Here is a 23,150-nt window from a genome sequence, read left to right on the forward strand (position 1 = left end):
GCATTAACACTAAACTCGTCTTAACTGCGATCTTATTTTGTTCTTTTCTTCCTTTTCTGTTTTGTATTTTTTAAATGCAGTAGTAGTATGTGTAAATAATAAATGGCTTGATGTTTAATAGTGGAGTCATAGAGAAGAACGGTTCTGAAGAATTTTAAAGTTAGATTTTTTTTTTTTTGATCGTTTTCAGCAACGTTAGCACGAAGTTTGTCTGTGAACTTTCTGCCAGCTCCTTGGGACTTGCGAGGAAGTTTACTAATTTGGAGCCTAGGGTGCAGAGTACGTGCAATCCTGTTGGCTCTTGGTTGCATGGTCAGTTAGAAAAAATGTGGAAAAGAAACAAGGGATAGCTTCATAAGCTTCGTCCCTTAAGGTTACTGTCAATTGTAGCCATCTTCCTTGAAGTTTCTGATAATTAAGGTTGTGTTTGGATTGTATTTTTCATCATTTTTTATGGAAAAATTATTGTAGCGATTTGATATATGTGAGGAAAAAAGGTGATAGAAAAATGTGATCACGAAAAATAATAATATTTTCTGACGGAAACAATCAATCTAAGCATGGCCTAAGATTTTTGAAATTATCCCAAGAAACCACAATCGTACAGGGATTGAAGGTTAATTTTGAAGCACTATCAAGGATAAGAGAAATGATCAAGGTAAATTTGATGGACTCTTTAAAGGTGTTTTTGTGTTTGGATTGCATTTTTTCTGGATTTTTTTGTAAAAAAATTACCGTAATAATTTGATGTATGTGAGGAAAAAAAAGATGGAAAGAAAATATGTTCATAGAAAACATAGCAATTTTTTGACAGAAAATGGCTGTCCAAACACAGCGTTTTTCCTTGCTAGTACCGGTACGGTCACGCCAACAACAGAGTGAAATCCTTGATAAAGTTCTGAGCGCACAAAGTAATTAGAAAATCTCATAGGACAAAACAATTTGCCATCAAAGGTGAAATAATATTTCTAAAACGTTTATGATTCGCAAAAAAAGAAAAAAGAACTTGTCAAACTTCTCCAAAAAAAAAAAATGAAAATTCACTTAGAACTCGTCAAACTTGTGGATTTTGGAATATTATGCATGATGGCAAAAGGGTTCTTCTCAAGTTAGCAGGCGTAATAAGATTTTTATTTTTGCCATTTTTTTTAAAAAAATTTTGAGCACCACAGGGCTTATAGGAGACCACCACAAAAGTGAACTGCTGTACAGAGACAAGAAACTAAAATTGATTTTGCAGGGTTTAATACTCAAGAATCTAACATAATAATTGTTTGTGTACTGATGATATTCTTATCCCTACATTCCATTTATCTTCCCAATACATAGATATCACAGTATGAGTGTTTGGATACATATATTATTCCAAATAATATTTCGCTTGCATCATAAACACATTTCCCAACATACCTTTTTATATTTTCAATCAACTTTTTATCTCACATACATCACATCATAAAAAGTGCTACAGTAATTATTCCAAATAATATTTCAAATAATACTCTATCCAAACAAACCACCCTTGGAATGGGCGGTGGTCGTCTCGTTTTTGCGAATGTATTGGGAATCCAAAGCAAAAATGTTGGGAGGTATAAAAATTAATTGCACAAGCAAATTAGGTTACATTACATAGAGTCAAAGCCCAAAGAGGCTAGAGGATTAAATTTAATATGAAACTCCTGAATTGTATATATGGCTGTGAAAGAGTTCGATAAAAAAAAAAACAAAAAACAAAAAACCACCACTAAACTGATGTATATATGATATTGACCTAACGTCCGAACTCTTGGCAGTCATATTTCTCCATAGCTGTGACTGGGGCAATAAGATATTATACGGTATGTTTTTTTTCCTTTCATCCTCAGATCCATTAAATATAGAATACATCTTCTTCAGGTGTAAAGAGTTGCATCATTTGTTGCACCGCCATGCTGGCTGGTAACCGCACGCCACATGCTGGTACCCGCATGCCGGTAACCCACAGAAATGATTTGGGTTTTTTTAACGGGTGATAATAAGCATTTGATACTACAATTTAATCGCATTCAATTTATTATCTGGAAGTTTTTTTTATTGAACATTTATTAGACAAATTCAAAAAAAAAAAAAAAAAGAGTACGGTGCATTTTAAATGAGCCACGACCCGTTCAACTTCCTCTAAACAAGTTTGATCCGAATGATAAGTAAATTGATTGATGCCTTCGAAGGTAGCGTGCAGAAACATCCGATGGAACGTGACAAATATAACAAACTGACTATTAAACTGTATACACCCACTTCTTCCACTATATTATATTATATGTATTTCTCGACGACTCAAAAGTCTGCTATTTACCCCGTCAAAAAGATCAAGAAAACAAATTGGAGCGGAGAATACCTGGCGCTTCCGTTATCCCCCTGACGTCACAGTCCATGCGTAAGCATTTCTGCGTCACTACATCTTTTCCTTTTTTTTTTTTCAAAATAATAAAAATCAAAAGCAAACCCGGTGGATTTTTAGTATCGAAGACTCCAAGTCAGTTTCTTTTTTTAAAGCCTGCTGTGCCTATGGGTTTTGATTATTCCCTTTACACGCGTATAGGGCTTGTTTGCCAAATAAATTTTTAACCAAACTTATTTTCTACCAGTTTTTTAATAATTTTAATTACAATAATTTCAAATTTTTCTCAAAATTTTTAAATAACACACTTCAAAATACAAAAAAAAAAAAAATTCCCTTCTCCTTTCTTCTCTTTCTTCTCCCATGTCAACCCACCACTATCTCCCGCGCCAGTCACCTTTTCCGACGTTGGTGCCAGTGGTGGCAGAGGTAAGTTTTTTTTTCCCTTTCTTCTCCCTCTCCCTTCCTTACTCTCCTCCTCCTCCTCCCCCTCCCGTCCCCTCTTCTCCTCTCTTCCCCACCACCTCTCCCTCCCTTGCCACCTCCCCTTCCCCCCTATGCAATTTGGCTATGCGACGAAATCTTCCCTCTTCCTCGCCACCTTGTCCCTCCCCTCCTGCGTAATCTGGCTCATGCGATCTACGTAGAGGAGGGAGGGGCAAGGTGGCGGGGGAGGAGAGAGATGGTGGGGAAGAGGGGAGGAAAGGGGGGAAAGGGAAAAGGAGGAGGAGGAGGAGAGGAAGGGAAGGGGAGAAGGGAGAGGACAAGGTTTAAAAAAAATTCTGCTATTGCTAGTGGCAGGAGGGGGAAACAAAGGATAGTGGGAGAAAGAGAAGGGGAGAGAGAAAAATGCAAATGCAAAAAAGAAATTTTGTTGTTGTTGCTACAACTTCTAGCTAGGGGAGGGAGAAGGGGAGGACGAGGGAAGGGAAGGGGGGAGACAGGGAGAGAGAAAATTGCAAAAAAAAAAATTCTTGTTGTTGCTGCAACTTCTGGCTTGGGGATGGAGAGGGGGCAGGGAGAAAAAGAAGAGAGAAAAGAAAAAAAAAAAAAAGAAAAAAGAAAAAAATTTTCATTTTCAAAATTTTTTTTACAACTTTTACAGTAAGTTACAATAAAGTTTTAGACATATATTCAAAAAACTCATTTGTCAAACGAGGTCATAGTTCGGAAGTGAAATGAGTTTCATTTTATTAAAAATTTAATCAATTTGAAACTTTGCACTACAAGTGAGGAATAATAAGAGGTAACATCTAACGATTTCATTTATATTGAATTATTCCTATAATAACATATAAACAAAGTACGAATACGTTTAATTTTGATATTCATTCTGTCCCATTACGATACCCATATAAACAAACACCTCCTTTAGATCTATAGTCAAAAATAGGTTATGGGACTAAATTGGCGTACTTGTTATATGTGAGACTATTTTAAATTTTTAATATGTGAAAGACCCCAAAAAGGATTTTTTTTTTTTTAAAGAATGTGAAGTACTATTTTGGTCATTTTCCCTATAAAAGACGTACAAATTCTTCTTAAATTGTTTAGTATGAAAATGTTAAATCCTGAATTGTGGAGATTTGAAACACCTCATCTATCATTGATATGTATGGTGGCAAAAAAAAAAAATTTTTTTTTTGAAGCGTGCCATGCAACATAGAGGAAAATTATGCACACTCGTGTTTAATCGATCGATACATCACTTTCTTTTTATGAAGAAATTTGATCGTGACAAATTTGCCAAAGCATAAGGTCCATGAATTTTTCTTCTTTGACGGAAAATGAACCCGAACAACCCAAACCAAACAATTCACAACCTACGGACATGTATGAAAAGGAAATATTTGTGGAAGAAAACAACATATCAGGCGACAGCTCGCTTTTAAACGAGCATTTTTCACCCAGAAGCGAAACCTACGGCCTGTAATGCGACATAAGAAATGACCCAATAAACTATTTGCACTAGAAATAGGAGGTTCTTCAATCTCAATTTTTACCAAGACAAATAATGGGCCAACTTCCTACTTTTGCCGTTGGAACTTTCTTTGCAATCCAGATTTCCAAATTTGATCTTCTCGGTCAAATTCCAGTGGCTCAAACCCACGAATGTAAACATACAGCGCTATTTTGCGACGATGGGAGGTGGAACTTTTTCCAATATTTCTCCCCCCCCAACACATCGTTTTGAACAAGAGGAAGGACTACGAATTCTCTAGTAATAAGCTTGAGATTCAGCCCAAAAGAAGTTTGACTAACTTGAGAGTAATATATTATATATAGCTTGCGAATTCTCTATTGTTTTTTATACTTGTAACTTGGTGGATTAAAGCTTTTAGTTTACATAGACGGTCTTTAAATCGTGCCACAGTAGTCAAAATAAAGCATTTTAAACTTTATTGGAAGATGGCGATGAAGGTTGTTGTATCGTTCTGCGGGCACGAATAGATGGACCGAGCTTCTCGAGCCTAGCCACAGACTTGCAAAAACAGCACAACAAAAGAGGCAAATAGTCGGGCTAAATCTTTCGAGACGACTTCGATGTCTAAGTCTAACTAGAAGTTCAGGAGTCGAAGGCGAGCATTTAAACCGATGAGTAGAAGTCACCTTTGACTGTTGTGCGGGGGGGGGGGGGGGGAGGGGGAGGGGGGATTTATGTCCTCTAGCTTTGAATATGAGGGGGACGTACCTCCTTTTTTGGTCATAATCTACAGGTATTCGTATCCGTTTTATGATTTGCGACTAATCCTGTTCGAATCGAATCGAATTCCTTGTAGGAAAAAATTCTTCCAATGCTATTTTTTTTTATTTTCATGAGTTTCGAATCAAAAATCTCGTGATTAAGTAATACAAGCTCCTCGTGATTAAGTAATACAAGCTCCTGTCACTTGCACCAAAGATCACCGAGACCTCATGGGACATACCTCCTTGGAACCTTATTCAAAGATCACCGTTTCGATTCTCACTTATTACTGAGTGGTGCATCTTTGGAGCGGGTTGACGCAAGTCAGGGTGGATACCCTAATGTCGGAAAAAAAAGAAGAAGAAAGAGCATGAGGTGGAGGTGACATTTATGCCCCTCTTGATGTAGTATGAATTTCGAAAATCGAGGATAATGTGTCGATCACAAAGAATCATAGACTTGTGGCATGTAGCATCTGTCACATGTCAGATCCAGCGTCAGAGGTGGGCGCGAGTCACATCCGCACGAGAACGATTGGGTTGGGTTGAGCATTTGAGGCTTTTGGTAGTTGTATGAATGTTAATCTAACTTTGCTGGGAGTTTCTAATTATCTCTGACAGTTGAAAAAAGGTAATTGCGCGAGGAGCCGAGGCAGCAACCAGGTGGTTCCACAACTGTCAAAATAGCAACATTAGTCCGACAATTGGCAAAACAATTATCTCACAAGAATAAGTTTTGATCGATCCAGGATTTTTATGAAAAACCCCAATTACTAAATGCGTTTAAAAAGAAAAAAAATCTTAGATTAACATATGTCTGGCCCAATATATATTTTAATGCCTTGTGCATTATGGCTGAGCTTTTCATAGGGGAGTTTCAGAGTGCAGGGTTTATATTACCACCCATATTACAAAGGGATTGTGGGATCGTTGACCTGAAACTCCCCTACCAAAAGTTCAGCAATTAAGCACAAGTCATTAAAATATAATGGGCCAAATATCTACAGGATTTAAGAAATTTTTTCTTAATTATTTAGGGATGGTTTGATCATTGATCTGCCACAATGTTTGTCGGATCAATTCTGCGAATTTCACACAGTAACAACCTGTATCAGTAACGCCGATGGCATCAATCGAAATGAATACATATTACAACTGCAGTTTAGCTCCATAGCAATCGGTACGGGGCTTTTAGGGGGAAAAAAATGCTGTAATGATAATCCTTGGATTATACTATCAGCATATGAAAGGTTAATCATTGAATATCTGTCTCAAACATTTTCTATCATATCTATCCATCCCAGATTCAGCAGTTCTGCTACTTGTTCTTGCTGCACAAATTCTTTAGCTTCTTTATTGCTTCATGCAACTCTCCTTCTCCTCCTCCTCTCAGCTTGTTACTCAACTCTCTAGCTTTTTCTCTCAATAATTCTCCCACTTCATTCTCCAAAGCAACCATTTTTATGGCTTTAGCGACCTCTTCCCTATTTGTCTGCCCGTTTTCACCTCTCAGAATCTCAATACCGACACCAATATCTTCTGCAAGTCTAGCTTGAAGAAACTGGTCATAGAACATGGGCAAAGCTAACAATGGAACCCCAAAATACATGCTTTCTGTCACAGAACCCCATCCACAATGACTCTCTCTTTCACCCTCTCCAGAAACCCTTCGGGTAAAGCTTCTTCTAGGGCAATAGAATCTCCCACAGGAAACCTAAGTACCCATATGAAGTTACCATTGCTCAGCTCCAACCCATGTGCTATCTCTTCCCTTTCTTCCTTCGACAAGTAGTATTCGCTCCCAAAAGAAAGATAAATCACTGATGATTCATCTTTACCATTCAGAAACTTCATGATATGGGAATTATTTTCCTCCTCCTTGGTATCATCATCTTGAACATTAAGAAGATTTAAAGCTAACACCTTCTTGCCACAGGAGAAAGAAAAGTGATCTATATATTTCCCCTCAATTTCCCTCCAGCTTTTCACCAAAACAAAAGAAGATAGTTCAAAACACTTGGGAGAAAAAGCAGCATCTTCGGGTAAACTTTCTTTGGATTCCTGGGACATAGCTATCATTTTCTTCGTTTCATAATCCCCGTAATAAATTGCTGGAAAAGGGTAAGCCTCATTAGTACCATCGATTCTACAGTTAACAGTTAACGGCATGATAAAAAAAAAAAAAAGACGAGTTTACTGCAGCAACTGTTATGAAAAGAACAGAAGGGATATGATTCAGTGCTGCCAGCTCCGATATCCATGATTGGGGAGCATCATAGATTAGCAAATCGGGTTTCAAAGTGCTCAGGATGTTTTGGAAGTTTGCTTTTCCCATATAAAATGCACGCTCGAGGGTTGATTTGAGATGGAGTGGGAGGTTTCTTGTGGTGTGATGCTGGGGAGGGAGTTAAGGCAGATCTGGCAAAACAAGTTGTACTAGTTCTATTGATGAAATCTCATCAAAGGTTTTACTTTTCTTGATGAAATTCAGGTTGATCTCAGTAGAACAAAAGCATATGTGGAAGTTGTTTTCGGAGAGTCTCTTGGATAGCTCTAAGTAGGGAGAGATGTGGCCATGAGCTAGCCATGGGAACATCAAAACTCTAAATCTAGGAGCACTAGATTCACTCATTGTTCCCTCCATGGATGATTGAATGGTTGGGAATCCCAAGGCTTTGTTGGTTCTTTAGATTGGGATGTATATACAGCTGGGGTAGTATGATGATTTTCTTTGTCCTTTAGAACGGGATGTATAATCGAGGAGTTCTCTGTTAGTTTTCTTTTATATTCAGAATGGGATATGTGAGCAGGATTCTTGCTTTTTGTGTAAAAAAAAACAGCTTAAAAGACAGACTTGGCGTACAAATTCACGGTTGAACGCATAAATCATCTGCTATATGCCCTAATTATATGAAATTTCTTACCTCATTATACACGACCAGCCATAAATATGTTTTTCATCATCATATATCATTTTAGTAAGGACTAATATTGTACACACTAACGATGCATATATAGTATGTGTGAATGCATGCCATGAAATTCAAAATTGAATTTAAACTTCAATTTTTGCTTATATGACATGGATCTTCTATATATCCATGTATGTATACACGGATTATATAATATTAACCATTTTAATTACATATGGCAAGCTTTACTACGACCATTGAACAACTTATACATTATCCTATTTAATAGTCAATTAAAACTTGCCAACTAAATAGTCAAGAGTCTAGTTGGTAAAATAATGCTTATTTGATAAGATAAAAAGGTGCTCCAAATAAACCACACTTTCACAAGTTTTGGTGTTTTCTTTGCTACAACAATAACATTCTAGGGAGGACATTTGATAAACCACACAAGCTTTGGTGCTTTTTTTTTTGGTGTTTTTTTTTTTTGGCTACAACGATAACATTCTAGGGGAGGACATTTGATAAACCACACATTCACAAGTTGTGGGCGTTTTTTTTGCTGTAACATAACATATATATATAACCTAATTTATCCTATTTTAGGGAAAGGGGAAAAGGAGTCTAAAAAAACTGTATAAGGGACTAACACAAAAGGGTGGTTTGGCTTCTCTTTTAGATTTTTTCACTATAGGTAGAGTTTAAACACTTGATCTAATCCTACAAGTCCAAAGAGGGACTCAATCCCTTTTTGGCGGCCACTAAATTAAAGCTCGGTGGTTTTGGATAAGTTCGGATGCTTAATAAATAAAAAGGGTTATTATCACTTTACCTCCTTAAACTATATTACTATTATCAGTTTATCTCGTAACGTTATCTTTTAGTTACTTTACCCCCATAAGTAATTCAACTCAATATGTTAAGAAATTTTGAACAAAAATACCCTTTTATTTTATAGCATTATTACATTATCACTTTATTCATTTAGATTATAATGATACAATCACTTTCGTTCCTAAAATTATTTTCTAAGTATTTTACCTCATCGTTAATCTAACTAGTATGGTCAAAAAATTTTAAATATATTTACCCTTTTTTTATATATAATTAAAAATAAAAAGTTGGAATGGTTATTCTTCTTCTTCTTCTTTTTTACTTTAAGAGCTAGAAAAACATAAAAATAAAGGGTTTTTTTCAAATTTCTTTTTTTCACATTTATTAATACTAGGAAAAGAAAAAGAGATAGGAAAAACAGAGACAAAAAATTAGATTTTGCAAAAAAAGAAAATAAAGAAAAGTCTAACATTATCGTATTACTTCAATGTTGTCGAGATTAGGATTGGAATTTGGTGGTAAACAAAAAATGAAATAATTTTAAAATAATAAAAGTATTTAATTCTTATTTATTTGTAATTTTTAAAAAAAGAATTGAGCTCTCTCTCTTTCTCCCTCTTCCCCTCCCGTTCCCACTCTCCATCTTTCTATTTTTTTTCAATATTAATAAAATTGCCAAGAAAAAAGAAATTTATACTTTGACCTTTTTTCTTAATACTAAAAAGGAAAAGAGTCACTTTAAATTTTTTATTATTTTTATTATGCAAAGAGGAGGGTATTTCTTCTAAAGTTTTTTAACTTGTTAAGTTGGTTTAATGATAGGATAAATTATCGAAAAAATAACTCTTAGGGGTAAATTGATAATGAGACTATATTTTATGGGAGTAAAGTGATAATAATTTTAAGGGTTAAACATGTCTTTTCACTTTAATTAACAAATTTCGTTAAGTTTGACCGTTAGTTTTGGAGGTAAAATGAGTAAAAGATAACGTTAAGGGGGAAATTGATAGTAGCATCAAACGTTAAGAGGGTAAAATGATAATAATCCAAATAAAAATGGTGTGTGCAAGTGTGTGAAATTGAGATAGGTAGAAACCGAGAGTGAGAGTGAGAGAAAGAAGTCGTGGAGTGGGTGAGCGAGGGGAAAACCGAGAGCTGAGAGATTTTTGGGGGGAAAGTTGAAGTATTGGGATTTTTTTTTTTTTTTTTTTTGGGGGGAGAGAGGAGGGCCAAGAGACGGAGGTTGGAGTTGTTGTGAGTTGGTTGGGTATTTTTTTGACCAAAAGATAGAAAGAGATAGGAGAGCCGAGAAAGAGTTTTTTGGGTTGGAGGGAGTTGGTGTCTTTTTTTTTTTTTTTTTTTTGATTCAAGAAAAGAGGGATGGGATTGAGTGAAGTGTTAGGTTGAGTTAACAGTATAGTGGTTGAGAAAAATTTGGCATCTACAATATATTTTAAATAAAGTTATTTTTGCTAAAGCAAATTTCAATCTTTTAAATATTTTTCATAAAATAATTTTATATTAGCAATTATAATATTTAGGGACAGGTATATTTAAACAATATACTTAAATAGTTAAAAATAAAAATAGTTATAAGTAACTATAGGTGATAAGTAAAAATAGTTTTTATAAGGGTAAAAAAAATTCATAAAGTGTCATTAAATATTAACCTCAAACCTCTTAGTCAGGCTTTATATATAGTATAGATATTCCATTCTCACTACCAAAGCAAGCTAATTAAACAAAACTGTAGCATATCCAAAATTCACCCATCCATGGAGGGCACGGAAAGAGAATCTAATGCTCATACATTCACAGTTTTAATGTTCCCATGGCTAGCTCATGGTCACATCTCTCCCTTCATAGAACTATCCAAGAGACTCAGCAAAAGCAACTTCCAAGTATAATTATGTTCTACTGAGATCAACCTGAATTTCATCAAGCAAAGTAGAAAGTTTGATGAGAACTCATCTGATCATTCAATAGAATTAGTACAACTTGATTTGCCGGATTTGCCTGAACTCCCTCCACACTATCATACCACAAAAAACCTCCCACCCCATCTCCAATCAACCCTCAGGAGTGCACTTTATATGGCAAAAACCAACTTTCAAAACATCCTCAACACTTTGAAACCTGATTTGCTAGTCTACGATGGTTTCCAACCATGGGCCTCAGAGCTAGCTGCACTGAATCATATCCCTTCTGTTCTTTTCCTAGTTGTGGGAACGGTGAACTTGTCTTCCGTTTATCATAGCCTTAGATGCAGAGTCTCTGGTGCAAATGAGACTTACCCTTTCCCTGCAATTTTTTACAGGGACTATGAGATAAAGAAGATATTAGCCAAGCTACAAGAATCCAAAGCAAAAGAAGGTGACGAATTTGATGTTTTTAAGAGCATTGAACTATCTTCTGATATTGTTTTGGTGAAAAGCTGGAGAGAAATGGAGGGGAAATATATTGATCACTTATCTTCCTCTTGCGGGAAGAAACTGATTGCTGTAGGACCTTTTAGTAATCACGAAGACGACAGCAAGGAGGCGGACAGCTACTCCCATATCATTGAATTTCTGAATAGTAAAGATGAAGCATCACTGGTTTATGTTTCTTTTGGGAGCGAATATTTCCTGTCGAAGGAAGAAAGGGAAGAGATAGCAATAGGGCTGGAGCTGAGCAATGCTAACTTCATATGGGTGGTTAGATTTCCAGTTGGACATGCCATTGGCCTTGAAGAAGCTTTACCAGAACGGTTTCTTGAGAGGGTGAAAGGAAGAGGGACAGTGGTGAATGGATGGGCACCACAGGCTAAAATTCTTGGCCATCGAAGCACGGGTGGTTTTGTGAGTCACTGTGGATGGGGATCTGTGATCGAAAGCATATATTATGGGGTTCCATTGTTGGCCTTGCCCATGCATCTTGATCAGCCCCTTCATGCAAGACTTGCAGTAGAGATTGGTGTTGGTATTGAGATTTTCAAGGATGCAGATGGACAGATAAAGAGGGAAGATTTTGCTAGAGTCATAAACGAGGTGGTTGTCAAGAAGAAAGAGGGACAACTACAGAGACAAAAAGCTATGGAATTGAGTAAAAAGTTGCGAGAAGAAGGTGAAGAAGAGTTGCATGAAGCAATAGAGAAGCTCAGGTCATTGTGCAGCAAAAACAAGTAACAAGACTTGTATTCAGCTCCGAGCTGAGGTGGCCTAGTTTGATAAGAATTACATAGAATTCAGTTTTTTTTTTTTACTTTCAAATTATTAGATTCTAAGCATGTACAAATTGTTCTTAAATAGACGTCAGTAATGTTTAGAGTGCATATTGAATCCTTAAGTGTGGTGATTTTATGTAGACAAATTATATATATATATATATATATATATATATCATTATCATTATCATCATTACTATATAAAAGGTATGAATCTTGGTATTAGTGAGTGTAAGTGTAAGCACTCTTTTATCTTAGTTTTTGTTATCCTTAAATTACCCTCATATCTTTTAATTAGAATTATTGCATTTTAATGTGGTACTAATTAAAAGAAATAAACACTCCAATAGATTACATCTTAATAGTATTGTTAATTATAATTAAAACTCATTGAAAACTATTTACCTACCCTTGGACTCCACTCTTGGTATTAGGGAGTGTAAGTGTAGGCGTTTTTTTATCGTAATTTTTGTTATCCCTAAATTACTCTTATATGTTTTAATTAGAATTATTGCATTTGAATATGGCACTAATTAAAAGAAATAAAACACTCCAATTGATTACATCTTAATAGTATTGGTAATTATAATTAAAAATTGCTCATTAAAACTATTTACCAACCCTTGAACTCCATCTTCACTTATTATATATATCAAAATTTCTTAAATGAAGTATGAAAAATTTCTCATTAGTCATTAGTTAAGATTGTAAAAAAAAAATAAATGTCAAAATACATATACTCTCTAGAAAAATAGAGAAACATACAAGAAGAAGAGAATACTTATTCATCTGTATATCTTCATACAAATATCACGAGCAAATTTTACAATTATGCACTTTTTGCCAATATAAAGAATTTTTCATATTGCACCCAATGGAGTTTTAATATACAAAAAATGATGACACATTTATAACTGAAATAGCAGTATTAAGTTAAAAAAAGAAATCTAAAATAGCATCATACAAACCATATTATTATCATTAATAGCAACCAATCAAAACAAGAAAAACTGAAAAAAAAAATTGAAAACTATTCATAAAATGACATAAAGTAAATAGCAAATGAATTAAAAAGTTAGAATACAATTCAAATAATACCAAAGACAACATCCAAATCACTTCTATCCAAGGGAAGACAAATATTGTTATTGACAATAATATAGTAATGCTTCATTTGTATTGGTTTGAGCAAACCAATTCCATCCATCAAGGTAGAAGCCATCTCTAATGATAAAGTAAGAATTATAATAAGAGTAAATTTAAAATGAAGAATGATAAAATGAAAATAATATCCAAATTATTTTTGATGATGCCCAAAATACCCTTATTTTTTTCTAAGATTACATATATTTATTGTATTGCGATATTAGCGAATAATGGAAGCGGCTATGAAATGAAAAGCTTTAAAATTAAGTAAATTTTATTTATGGTGACAATTGTAATTAGACATATTTAGTGCATTCCAATAATTGATAGTAATGATAGTGATTATGAATAAAAAATTGGCAATTAAAAAATAAAACACTGCAATATACAAAAAATTAATATTAAAATTGTTAATTAGCTACAATTCTCATTCTAGTTCCATGATCATAAAAAAAACTAACACTAAAACCAAAAATATTGTACCCATATGAAAAAAGTAGACTTGTTGCTTTTGCTTCGCATTGGATTTTGCTAAAAATATGAATAAAAGAAAAGGAAAATAGGAAAACTCCAACTATCTCTATCTATAAACTTTCAATTGTCAAAATGTACAAAACAAAATAACTTTAAGTCATGGATCAGTTACACGCCATTATTGACGAAAATAGAATTAACATAATACAAAGAATTCAAATTACATGTATGTTTATTTATTTTTCTAACTTAATTGTATTTTTCGTTTACAAAAAATTGCAATGATTGTGGTTTATATGCAATAGAATCATGAATATACAATAATTTTGATAAAAACATGATGTTATCAATATTTGATATGTTAGAGTTTAAACTATAAATCAAAAAGTGTTTTGTACATGATTTCAATTCAATCTTAAGGAACATGTCAACTACATCGGAATGTAGTTGACATCAAAACAAGATAGTAGTAACTCCGCTTCTACATTCAATAGGTAGTTGGCCAACTGCATTCAATGGAGTTGGCCTCGCCCATGCATCTTGATCAGCCTCTTCATGCAAGACTTGCAGTAGAGATTGGTGTTGGCATTGAGATTCTCAAGGACGAAGATGGACCGATAAAGAGGGACGAGGTTACTAAAGTCATAAATAAGGTGGTCGTTGAGAAGAAAGAGGGAGAACTACAGAGAGAAAACGCTAGACAATTGAGTAAAAAGTTGAGAGAAGAAGGTGAAGGAGAATTGCTGGAAGCAGTAGAGAAGCTCAGGTTATTATGCAGCAAGAACAAGTAACAATATCTGGTATTCAGCTATGACTTGGCCTGGTTTGATAAGAACAAGTACTCCCTCCTAGAATTTAGTCTTTTTGCTATCAAATTTATTAGTATTCAAGCACGTAAAATTGTTATCAAATAGGCGTCCGTATTGTTTCGAATGCGTGCGTATTGAATCCTGAATTGCAGTGATCTTGTTACTGAGGAAAACTATACATACACACTATAATTTTTGACGATGCATCAACGCTTGTTGTGGAACGTTTTGGACATTATCTGGCAGTTCAACGGATCACAGCAAAAGGAAAACAAAATAATGCACAAAGGAATGATCATTTAGATTTCTAACGTGCTTAATTTGCAATGAGAAGTATATTGAAAAAAAAAAACTTGCCTGCATGTAATGATCTTCTTCAGTATGCCAAAACGAACATCCCACCAATAATGTAGCAGTTCAATTGAAATAATTCCCATTTGACACCTGCAATCAACCTCGAACAAAAATTTTTTTCTTTTCTATATTTCTGACTGATTAAATTTTTTTTTTTATTTTTTGCATTTTAGTTTTTTGTTTGTTCTTGAATTGCTTGATTATAGTACGGATTTTGTAGGTTGAAATTCAATCCATTGCCATCCCCATGTGTTGATAGAAACCAAATATCTGCAGAAAAATCAAAATGCCTTGGCGACAAAAGGGCTACATTCTGCATTAAACTGAGCTGCCCGACATGGGCCAATACTAAATTTCACGAGATCTACAGGCTGTTCTATTTCCAACATTTGTCACCTAACAAATACGACAGCTTAAAGGGCCGCCTTCTAACTTTTGAGTCCATTAATTGCTTTTATGGTCCAATGGGCTGGGAATTGGGCGTTAGTGGTCCAACCAATTTTCAACTTATGCTGCCGAATTCCCCACCGCACAAATGAAGCATCGCAAAATTTTCAGCCTGAACTGTGTCCAAATTTCCTCCTCCTAATAGTAATACTTTTTGAGTGAACGTAAAAATAAAACAAGCCATATATGATTGAGTAATAATTAGGATTATAAACTCTCACAAATACATCTATATCCTGAATTGGTTCATCCCACTTAATCAAACTTTCATGCATCAATCCATAGAAAAATTTCTACGTTTTTCACGAGAACATTTTTTCAATCGATCTCACATACATTAAATCGTTACAATATATTTTTTCTATAAAAACTCCTAAAAGTAAAAATAGCAATCTAAACAGATAAATTCTGAGTTTACTGTCAAAATCAATAACTAGTTCTGCACACTCGTGAATAGGGCAGCCCAAAGCCCTAAAACCTCCACTAGGAGGATGATGCTTGTACCAGCAAAACTTAAGTCCAAGTAACAGCTGGTTTTTTTTTTAAACCCTAAAGGTACCACCTTACCTACCAAAGGCAATGCTAAGCCGTCCTAAACTCGTCTGTTTATTTGATGCATAGGGGATGTCATTAATATAATCAGCTAACACTCGTATTTCAAATCTTTCCAATTCGACATAATTGATAGGGCTCTAGGCCATCCGCCTAAGCTGCCCTTTTCTGGTTTAATCTTGGAAAATAGGACAAACTAACTAGTTGGTCCGTCCAGCTACTCTCTTTTCTTAGCGTCTGCTTAGATGATCCAGCTCACTTCGTGCTTCTTGTATTTGAAGTGTACTCTATCTAGGATAGGTGTAATTGAAGTTCAAGCTGTTGATTTATGTGATGCATTACTTGCTTGCCTTCCATTCATATACTACCTGTCTATTTCTCAATTAATGAAGGAGTGATCTGCGTATGGTTGAAGAGCACCCAGCGATTGTTGTGGAAGAACAGAACAGAAAGGTGTTATAATGGACTTTGCAGACTGTACAACTGATTCAGAGCAATGAACTGGGGAACAGTTTTGTAGAACTCTGCTTTCAGAGGTTTTTTTCTTAAAAAAAAAAAAAAAAAGAATTTTTAAACGGGCGTACCTGTTTCAATCGGGTAAAAGTATAAAAACGATTATCAATATAATTGATTTTTGAACGGTGTAATACTATTTGAATAAATTGTAAGAGACTATTAACAACCTGTACAACTTCACAATAACTACGTGATATTCCATCACTGTTCATGTGAATTTCATAAATAACAATTACATATCTGTTACGACATTTTATAATTAATTCATCGTGCTTTACAATTTATTGTTAAGATGTTAGGCTGTTTAATAACAGCTTTTATCTCGTTAAAATTTCAATCACACTCACTAGAGAATCAAATGAACCAATTCAGAATAGAAAAAAATTTGACAGAGGGAGGTAGCTAGGGAGAAAATGAAGGTTATTTGGTAAAGTGGTGTGTGTGTGAACGTGACTTTTGACAAAAGAAATAAATAAATAAATAAATAAAGAAGAAGAAAGTTAAGGACAAGGTGTTTGCTACACGCAACGCGCACGTTTCGAAGTCGTGGAAAGGGTTGGGGCCTATGCCAGCTTACCGATTCATATCTATCTTCTTCTCCTGGTTGGTTCCGCAGCGCATCATTCAATCTGGTCCCTGTACTATGCTGGATGGCCAGTAGTCAAGTTGATTCAACTCGAGAGTGGTCTGCTACCTCAAGTTTGAGGTGCACCGCTCTAGATATTGAGCAAAGATCATGGGTGTGTCTCAGTCTTTTTCTTTCTTTTACGTCAAGCTCCTAAATCCTGCCCCAGCTTTAACGGTTTCTTGAAAGCCTCAACATTGAGATGATCATCCATAAATTGAAGGTCAGAAGTGAGGATGCCCATCTTTGCTGTGCCCTTGCCAAGGGACAAAACACATGGCATATCAAAGCTTCAACAGATGTCGCCGCCTCTGATTAGCCCAACCATAGGAATTATGACAACCAACATAGTCATCATGGTATTACTTGATCCTCGTATTGAAAGTTGCGATCATTCATATATAGCAAATTGTTTGTGAAACAAACAAAAAAAAAAGGAAAAAAAAAAGGTTAAACTTGATTCTATTTACCGTAAGTTTCATCAAATACCCAAGCCAAGTTAAGTACAGAGCTTGCGTTATCATTCAATCCAACTTTTTCCTCCTTTAAATCGAGGGTTGAATACTCTCTTCGCCGGTGCAATTTAAGTACAGAGCTTGCGTTACAAGATTGTTTGTGCGGAAAAGGGGAAAAAAAAAAAAAGAATACATTCAACTCGAAAAAAAAAAAAAAAGAACCAAAAACTTCTGTGTTTTTTTTTTTTTTTTGACAAGACAATCAATTAACTTTCGATTCAATGTGTAATCTAGATTTCGAAACCCGCAAACGTCATTCCATATGTAAGTGACAAATGGATTAAATTCCAATAATTATGCTGTAAAATAGTCCTAAAAAAACTCCCATTCAACTGTTATCCATTTTGCTTTGTCGGGAGATCCTTTTGTTTGCTTCATCTTCTTTTACAAAGGATTTGTTTGGTTTGAAATAATTAAAGTGGTTATGCTTGCCGCCTCCGTTGGCCCGTGAGACGCGTGGTCTAAGTAAGTGTGATAGTTGTACCTCGTGCCAGAACACCTTACCACAGGAGCAGAAAAGGGATCCGGGAATCACCTTACCATCGTCAATCAAATTGCAGTTACATTATTGTCTTAGTCTTCAATATAGGTTCTTAATTCTGTAAAAAAAATTACTTTTTGTTGGACCAATTTATAAAACAAAGAGATTAGTAGTTTAGTGCTACACGGGACTTTTTTTTTCGTTTAGTGTTTTTTTTTTTTATTTTTGAATTTTGAGGGAAGTTGAGTGGATTAATGACTATGACCTTTCAACTATTGAATTTTGCCATTCGAGGCTCAAAATATATGAATATTTCCATTTCACCACAAAGATGAGCTTAATTTTGTTTTACTGACCCCTCTCTATAACTCCACAATCTTATCGTATCTACGAAAGATAACCCATAATGCCAAAGCCACAAATATCGGAAGTAAATGATCATTTATTTTTTTTAAAAAAAATTCCCATTAAACTGGTGTTTATGATGTTAAAGATCGAAACTGAAAATTTTTATACACCCACACCTATTGGAAAGAAATCTTGATATTCTAGAACCTAGAAGCATGGGTACTGTCCTGAATTTCTCTTTCTAGCAGGAACTGTTAACTATTTTAACTTTTAAGTGTCAAGTAACTATCGCTCTCCTATCCCAAATTGCCATTTCAATTGGAGATGTATCAAGTCGTCCAAACTGCTCTTGAAATTGAAGCCAAATTAGATAACGTAATGAAGTTAAAGCATCGCGTCAACGTGGAGTGCTTTGCACGTATCAGTTTAATAGTAAACAATCCGTAACCACTTTGGTACATAGGCGAGGTTGGTGTAACGCGTATGGGGAATTTTGCCCTAACATTTTGAGTTAATTACTATGGTTCCGTGTGATTTAGGAGTTTTTGGATGTACTTTTTAAAAATATATATCTATATGTATTGCAGATAAGGTTTTTAGAATGGTTAAATCAAAATGCTTTTAACTTCTCATTCTCTTTTTTTTTTATATAGAATTTTAAATTTTTTTAATTGTTATATATCATTTCTTGTCTTTTGAATTTAATTTGAAATCTATTAATGTGAGGGTAAATAAAGAGGAAAATCACTAACCCTACTAAAAGTAAAAAAGTAAATAACAATTAATATTTTACTCTTCAACTTAGTAATCCTAACTAAAAGGGCAAATTATATAGAAAACAAAAAGAAAATAATATTTATTGGTCATGAATTTAAAATATCAATAATGGTACCATTTGTGAATCCTAAATTATGAAATCACTAAATAGAAAACAAAGTACTACTAGTCTAAAAGAACAAATTATAAATTTAAAAAGGTGGGGAGAATGATGAAGGGAAAAGAATAGGAAATTGGATGGCAAAAACAAAGAGTTAGAGCCTAACTATAGGTGAGAGAAAGAGAATAGTAAGGAGTTAAAGAGTAGTCGAAAAAAGAAAGTAAACTATTACAAGAAGGATATGACAAGAAGGATGATACCATGGTAAGAGATTTGAAAGTCATAGAAGGCAGTGGATAACCAGTTAGCAGGTAAAAGATAATGAAAAGGGTAATAGTTTTTAATAAATTTGAAAATTTTAAAAATGCATCTTACAAAGACTATTTTAATTTTATATTAAAATTTATGAAGACCGTTATTCTATAAGCACTCAACAATTTTAGGATTACAAGATGAAAGAAAAATTTTCTAAAATTGAGGAAAATGAATTATTTATACTTTATATATTTAATGTTAAAAATGTTGATATATGGGTATAACACGATATATTTATAAATAAGTTTACATTTGCTCTATCATGTAAATCGTTATAAATTAATTTATTTTATTCAAATTGTTATCATATATTGGTAGGCAGTAGGTTAATAAAATTTGGTTTCAACTTATTTAAGATATTAAATTTTAGAAAGTCCATTTTGTACTTACGAAATAAACTTTTTTTTAACATGTCAAGTTTACACTTCTTTGAACTTTTTTGCCTTTTTCATATGCTTCATCCTATATTATAATAAATAAGTATTGTTTTGAATTGAAATCTAAATCCGTGCATAGCACGGGTTAAAATGCTAGTTTTATTGTAACAATTCCATGTCAAAAACTTTTATTATAGACATTTTTTAAGATGGTTCTGGAAGTATTTTGAGATATTTTTAAAATTTTAAACTTTTTTGGAGTATTTTTCAAAAATTAAAAAAAAATAATACCAGCTACCACTACCACCGCCCATCGCCACCTACCACTCCCTCTCCCTCTTTTTTTCTTCGTTTCTTCTTCCTTTTCTTCTTGGCCCCTCCCTCACCCCACGCCTTTAGCCTCCTCCTTCCAGTCACGCCCAGAAGTTGCGATTTGGTCGCCAATCTTCTGGCTGCAATCAAATAGCGGATTTCTAATTGCATGGAAAGGGAAGATAGGGGAAGAAAGGAGGAGGAAGATGGGGAAGAAGGAGGAAGGAGAGAGAGGAAAGAAAAGAAAAAAAAAAAAAAAAAAAGGAGGGGCAGCGATGGAAGTAGAGGAGAGGATGGGCGGTGTTGATGTATGGTGGGTGGAAGAAAATAAAGAAGATACATTTTTTTAAAAAATTTGTATAGATTAGATGTTTTTGAAAATGTGTTATTATAGCATTTGTATTTGAAAAACTTGTTCGTGAAAAAATCAGCAATCCAACCAAAAAGCCTACAATTTACACATCTTAACTACCTTGTGCAATCTTTTTTTTTTTGATACATTGCTTAAATCGCTTGAAAACTAATAGGCAATGACCTGGCTAGTGTAGACGAATAAAAATATTGCCCAAAAATGATGCAACTTAGAGTTACCAAAACTTCTTTAGCCACAATTAGTTGTTAGGCACGTAAATGTTTTTAGTCATAAATAGTTAGGACCTTTCATCAATATGCAATAAAATGAGAGCAACGAAGTGCAAATTAAGTGTCATTAGGCCTAAAAGTTCTGAGAAAGATGCAGCCCGAACGGCGAAACGGGGAAAGCTTCTGGGAAACGCAATACCAAATTATAATCTTGCAATCATGGTGGTGTATTTGATTTTGTCCTTCGCGTCATGGGCAAAATTGATTTTTTCTTCCCCCAAGAAAGAAGAGATTTTACAGAGAACAATAATATAGATGTCTTTGACTTTGACTCTTGGGTAAAATTGTTCTTCAAGTTTTATTATCGAACTAACACGACAGTCACTGGTTTTGGTAAATCATGATTTCTCAAATTTCATAGATCAATGTTTAGTTGATAAGCCCATATCATACCTAATAAGTTCTAAAGTAAAATTTTTCGAAATTACATTCCCATTTTCAAAGAAATAAAAAACTGGTAATATCCATAATTAATCCATTTTCCTCTGCTTGCGTATAAGTATTTTCGTCATGTTTTAAAGTATCAAAAAAACAAAAGATTTACAATAGTGTCTGCCTAACGTATCAGCTACATCACCGAAGCTAAAGAAATTGGTCCCTCCTATTTGGCCGGTAGAGTCTCGGGTCTCCACGTGAAATCAGTTGACCCGAAACCCAGATCGGAGTAATCAAATAATCCATCTAGCGCCACGTATTCGCCTCCGCCGCCAATATAATCCCCAAATTCACCGATTCCAACATCGAACGAGTCATAACTCGGTAGCTCCTCGCTGTACCCCCACAACTCACCCCTGAGTCCAGACGAGTCAGACTCAACTCGGACCAACTCAGCCTTATCCTCCTCATTCCCATTTTGCCCCTCACTCGTCGTCGGCGGAAGCCCCAACTCATCATCGGAAGCTTCCAATAGGTAACCCAAATCCGGCTGAGACTCGCCGGACTCCGACGAGGTCAAGTCAACTACAGCCACAGCCGTCGTAGTTGTCGTTGGCGTCCCAGATAAAATCTCCTCCTCAAAGCTCTTCATAAACGAATCAAGCTCCAAACTCGCCGTATAAAACTCGCCATCGTCAAAATTACCCAAGAGATCTTCCCTCAAACGCTTTACCTCAGGGGCGTCAAATCCAGCCTCGAATGTTTCGTCCGAGTCAACTCGGACTCGCTTCTTGCTGCTGAACTCTGCCATTATAATTTATCAATTAAAGAAGAAAAAGAAAATTGTGGACGAAGCAAGACCAAGGAATTCTGATGGGTTCTGGTTTGAATCTGATGAGTTGGGAAGAGCGAACCGGAGATTTATATAGGGGGACAGGATAGAGAGAGAAAGAAAGGGTTAGAGAGAGAGACAGATGACGGTGACGTGGGAGCGTGAGATGGGAATACTCGGGGGCCATGCCATTGCCATATCACGGACGTCTCGTCCTTTTTTTAAATTTTTTTTTAACTTCAGCCTTTTCTTCCCTAAACGTGTTCTTTGAATTCTAAACTTTTCTGAATATTTCCCTTTTGCCGGCAAATATAGCAAGGCAGATGTTTCCATTCAACAATTACCTCTTTTTTTGGGAATGTATTTTTTATATACATCTTTAGCGTGCTCGGATAGGAGAGCGGGGGGCAATCAACCGTTCCTGAAAGTATAATATTTTTTGAACGTTTTAAAACAGTATATAAATTTTTTGTGCATCCTTATAGTAGAGGTATGATATTTTGTTATTGTTTATATGAGTCCCATATGTAATAATTGTGTTTTCGTTATGAAATTTTACAAGTAATTTATGTAGAGTTACACTTTATTCAAAAAATATTACATCGTTCAGAACGGTTATTATTAACAATCTTTGGTGCCTTTAGTTCGTTTAGACAGAAGATTATTTAAAATGATTTTTGTGAAAAAATACTATAAAATTGTTTTAATACGATATATATAAGATAACAAATGATTAAAAATTATTTTTATGATGCAAGTAAATAAATTTGTCCAAATAATAAACTATCCAAACAAATCACATGTTATCTTCTAGTTTATGGTTTTTCATATCCTGTTGATTGGGCCATCAATTATTATTTTCAATTAAAAAAAAACTAGTCTAGTCCATAAATTAAAATATGTAAAAGGTTTGCTTGGATTGGTCAATTTTTGCAAAAATAAATTTTATTGCATTACAAATACGTTTTCTAATCCCATTTTTATCATTCCAACAATCTTTGTAAGCAAACAATATTTGCATTGCAAAATAATTCTCTTGGTAATCCTCCCTCCTTCGCATAATAAAATTCTAGAGTGCAGTTTCAAATTCTTGAAAATATCATTTGGCTCCTTTCATCACACACACACACACACATA

The 23,150-nt window shown here is 34.6% G+C and overlaps 2 protein-coding genes and 1 pseudogene across 2 annotated transcripts; 1 reads left to right on the top strand and 2 right to left on the bottom strand.

Annotated features, from left to right (window-relative positions):
• Positions 1-6,174: 6,174 nt before the first annotated feature.
• LOC113715801 (beta-D-glucosyl crocetin beta-1,6-glucosyltransferase-like) lies at positions 6,175-7,911 on the bottom strand (annotated as a pseudogene).
• Positions 7,912-10,559: 2,648 nt separating this feature from the next.
• Positions 10,560-12,138, top strand: LOC113716639 (UDP-glucosyltransferase 29-like). The gene has a single exon (XM_072071263.1). It carries the CDS (start codon positions 10,905-10,907, stop codon positions 11,976-11,978), a length of 1,074 nt encoding a protein of 357 aa, XP_071927364.1. The 5' UTR covers positions 10,560-10,904; the 3' UTR covers positions 11,979-12,138.
• A 9,157-nt stretch (positions 12,139-21,295) lies between these two features.
• On the bottom strand, positions 21,296-22,197 carry LOC113716217 (uncharacterized). Its single transcript, XM_027240515.2, has one exon. The coding sequence runs from the start codon at positions 21,990-21,992 to the stop codon at positions 21,408-21,410; it is 585 nt and encodes a 194-aa protein (XP_027096316.1). The 5' UTR covers positions 21,993-22,197; the 3' UTR covers positions 21,296-21,407.
• Between the last annotated feature and the right edge of the window lie 953 nt (positions 22,198-23,150).

Source organism: Coffea arabica, chromosome 11c, assembly GCF_036785885.1.
Source record: "Coffea arabica cultivar ET-39 chromosome 11c, Coffea Arabica ET-39 HiFi, whole genome shotgun sequence".
Classification (NCBI taxonomy): domain Eukaryota; kingdom Viridiplantae; phylum Streptophyta; class Magnoliopsida; order Gentianales; family Rubiaceae; genus Coffea; species Coffea arabica.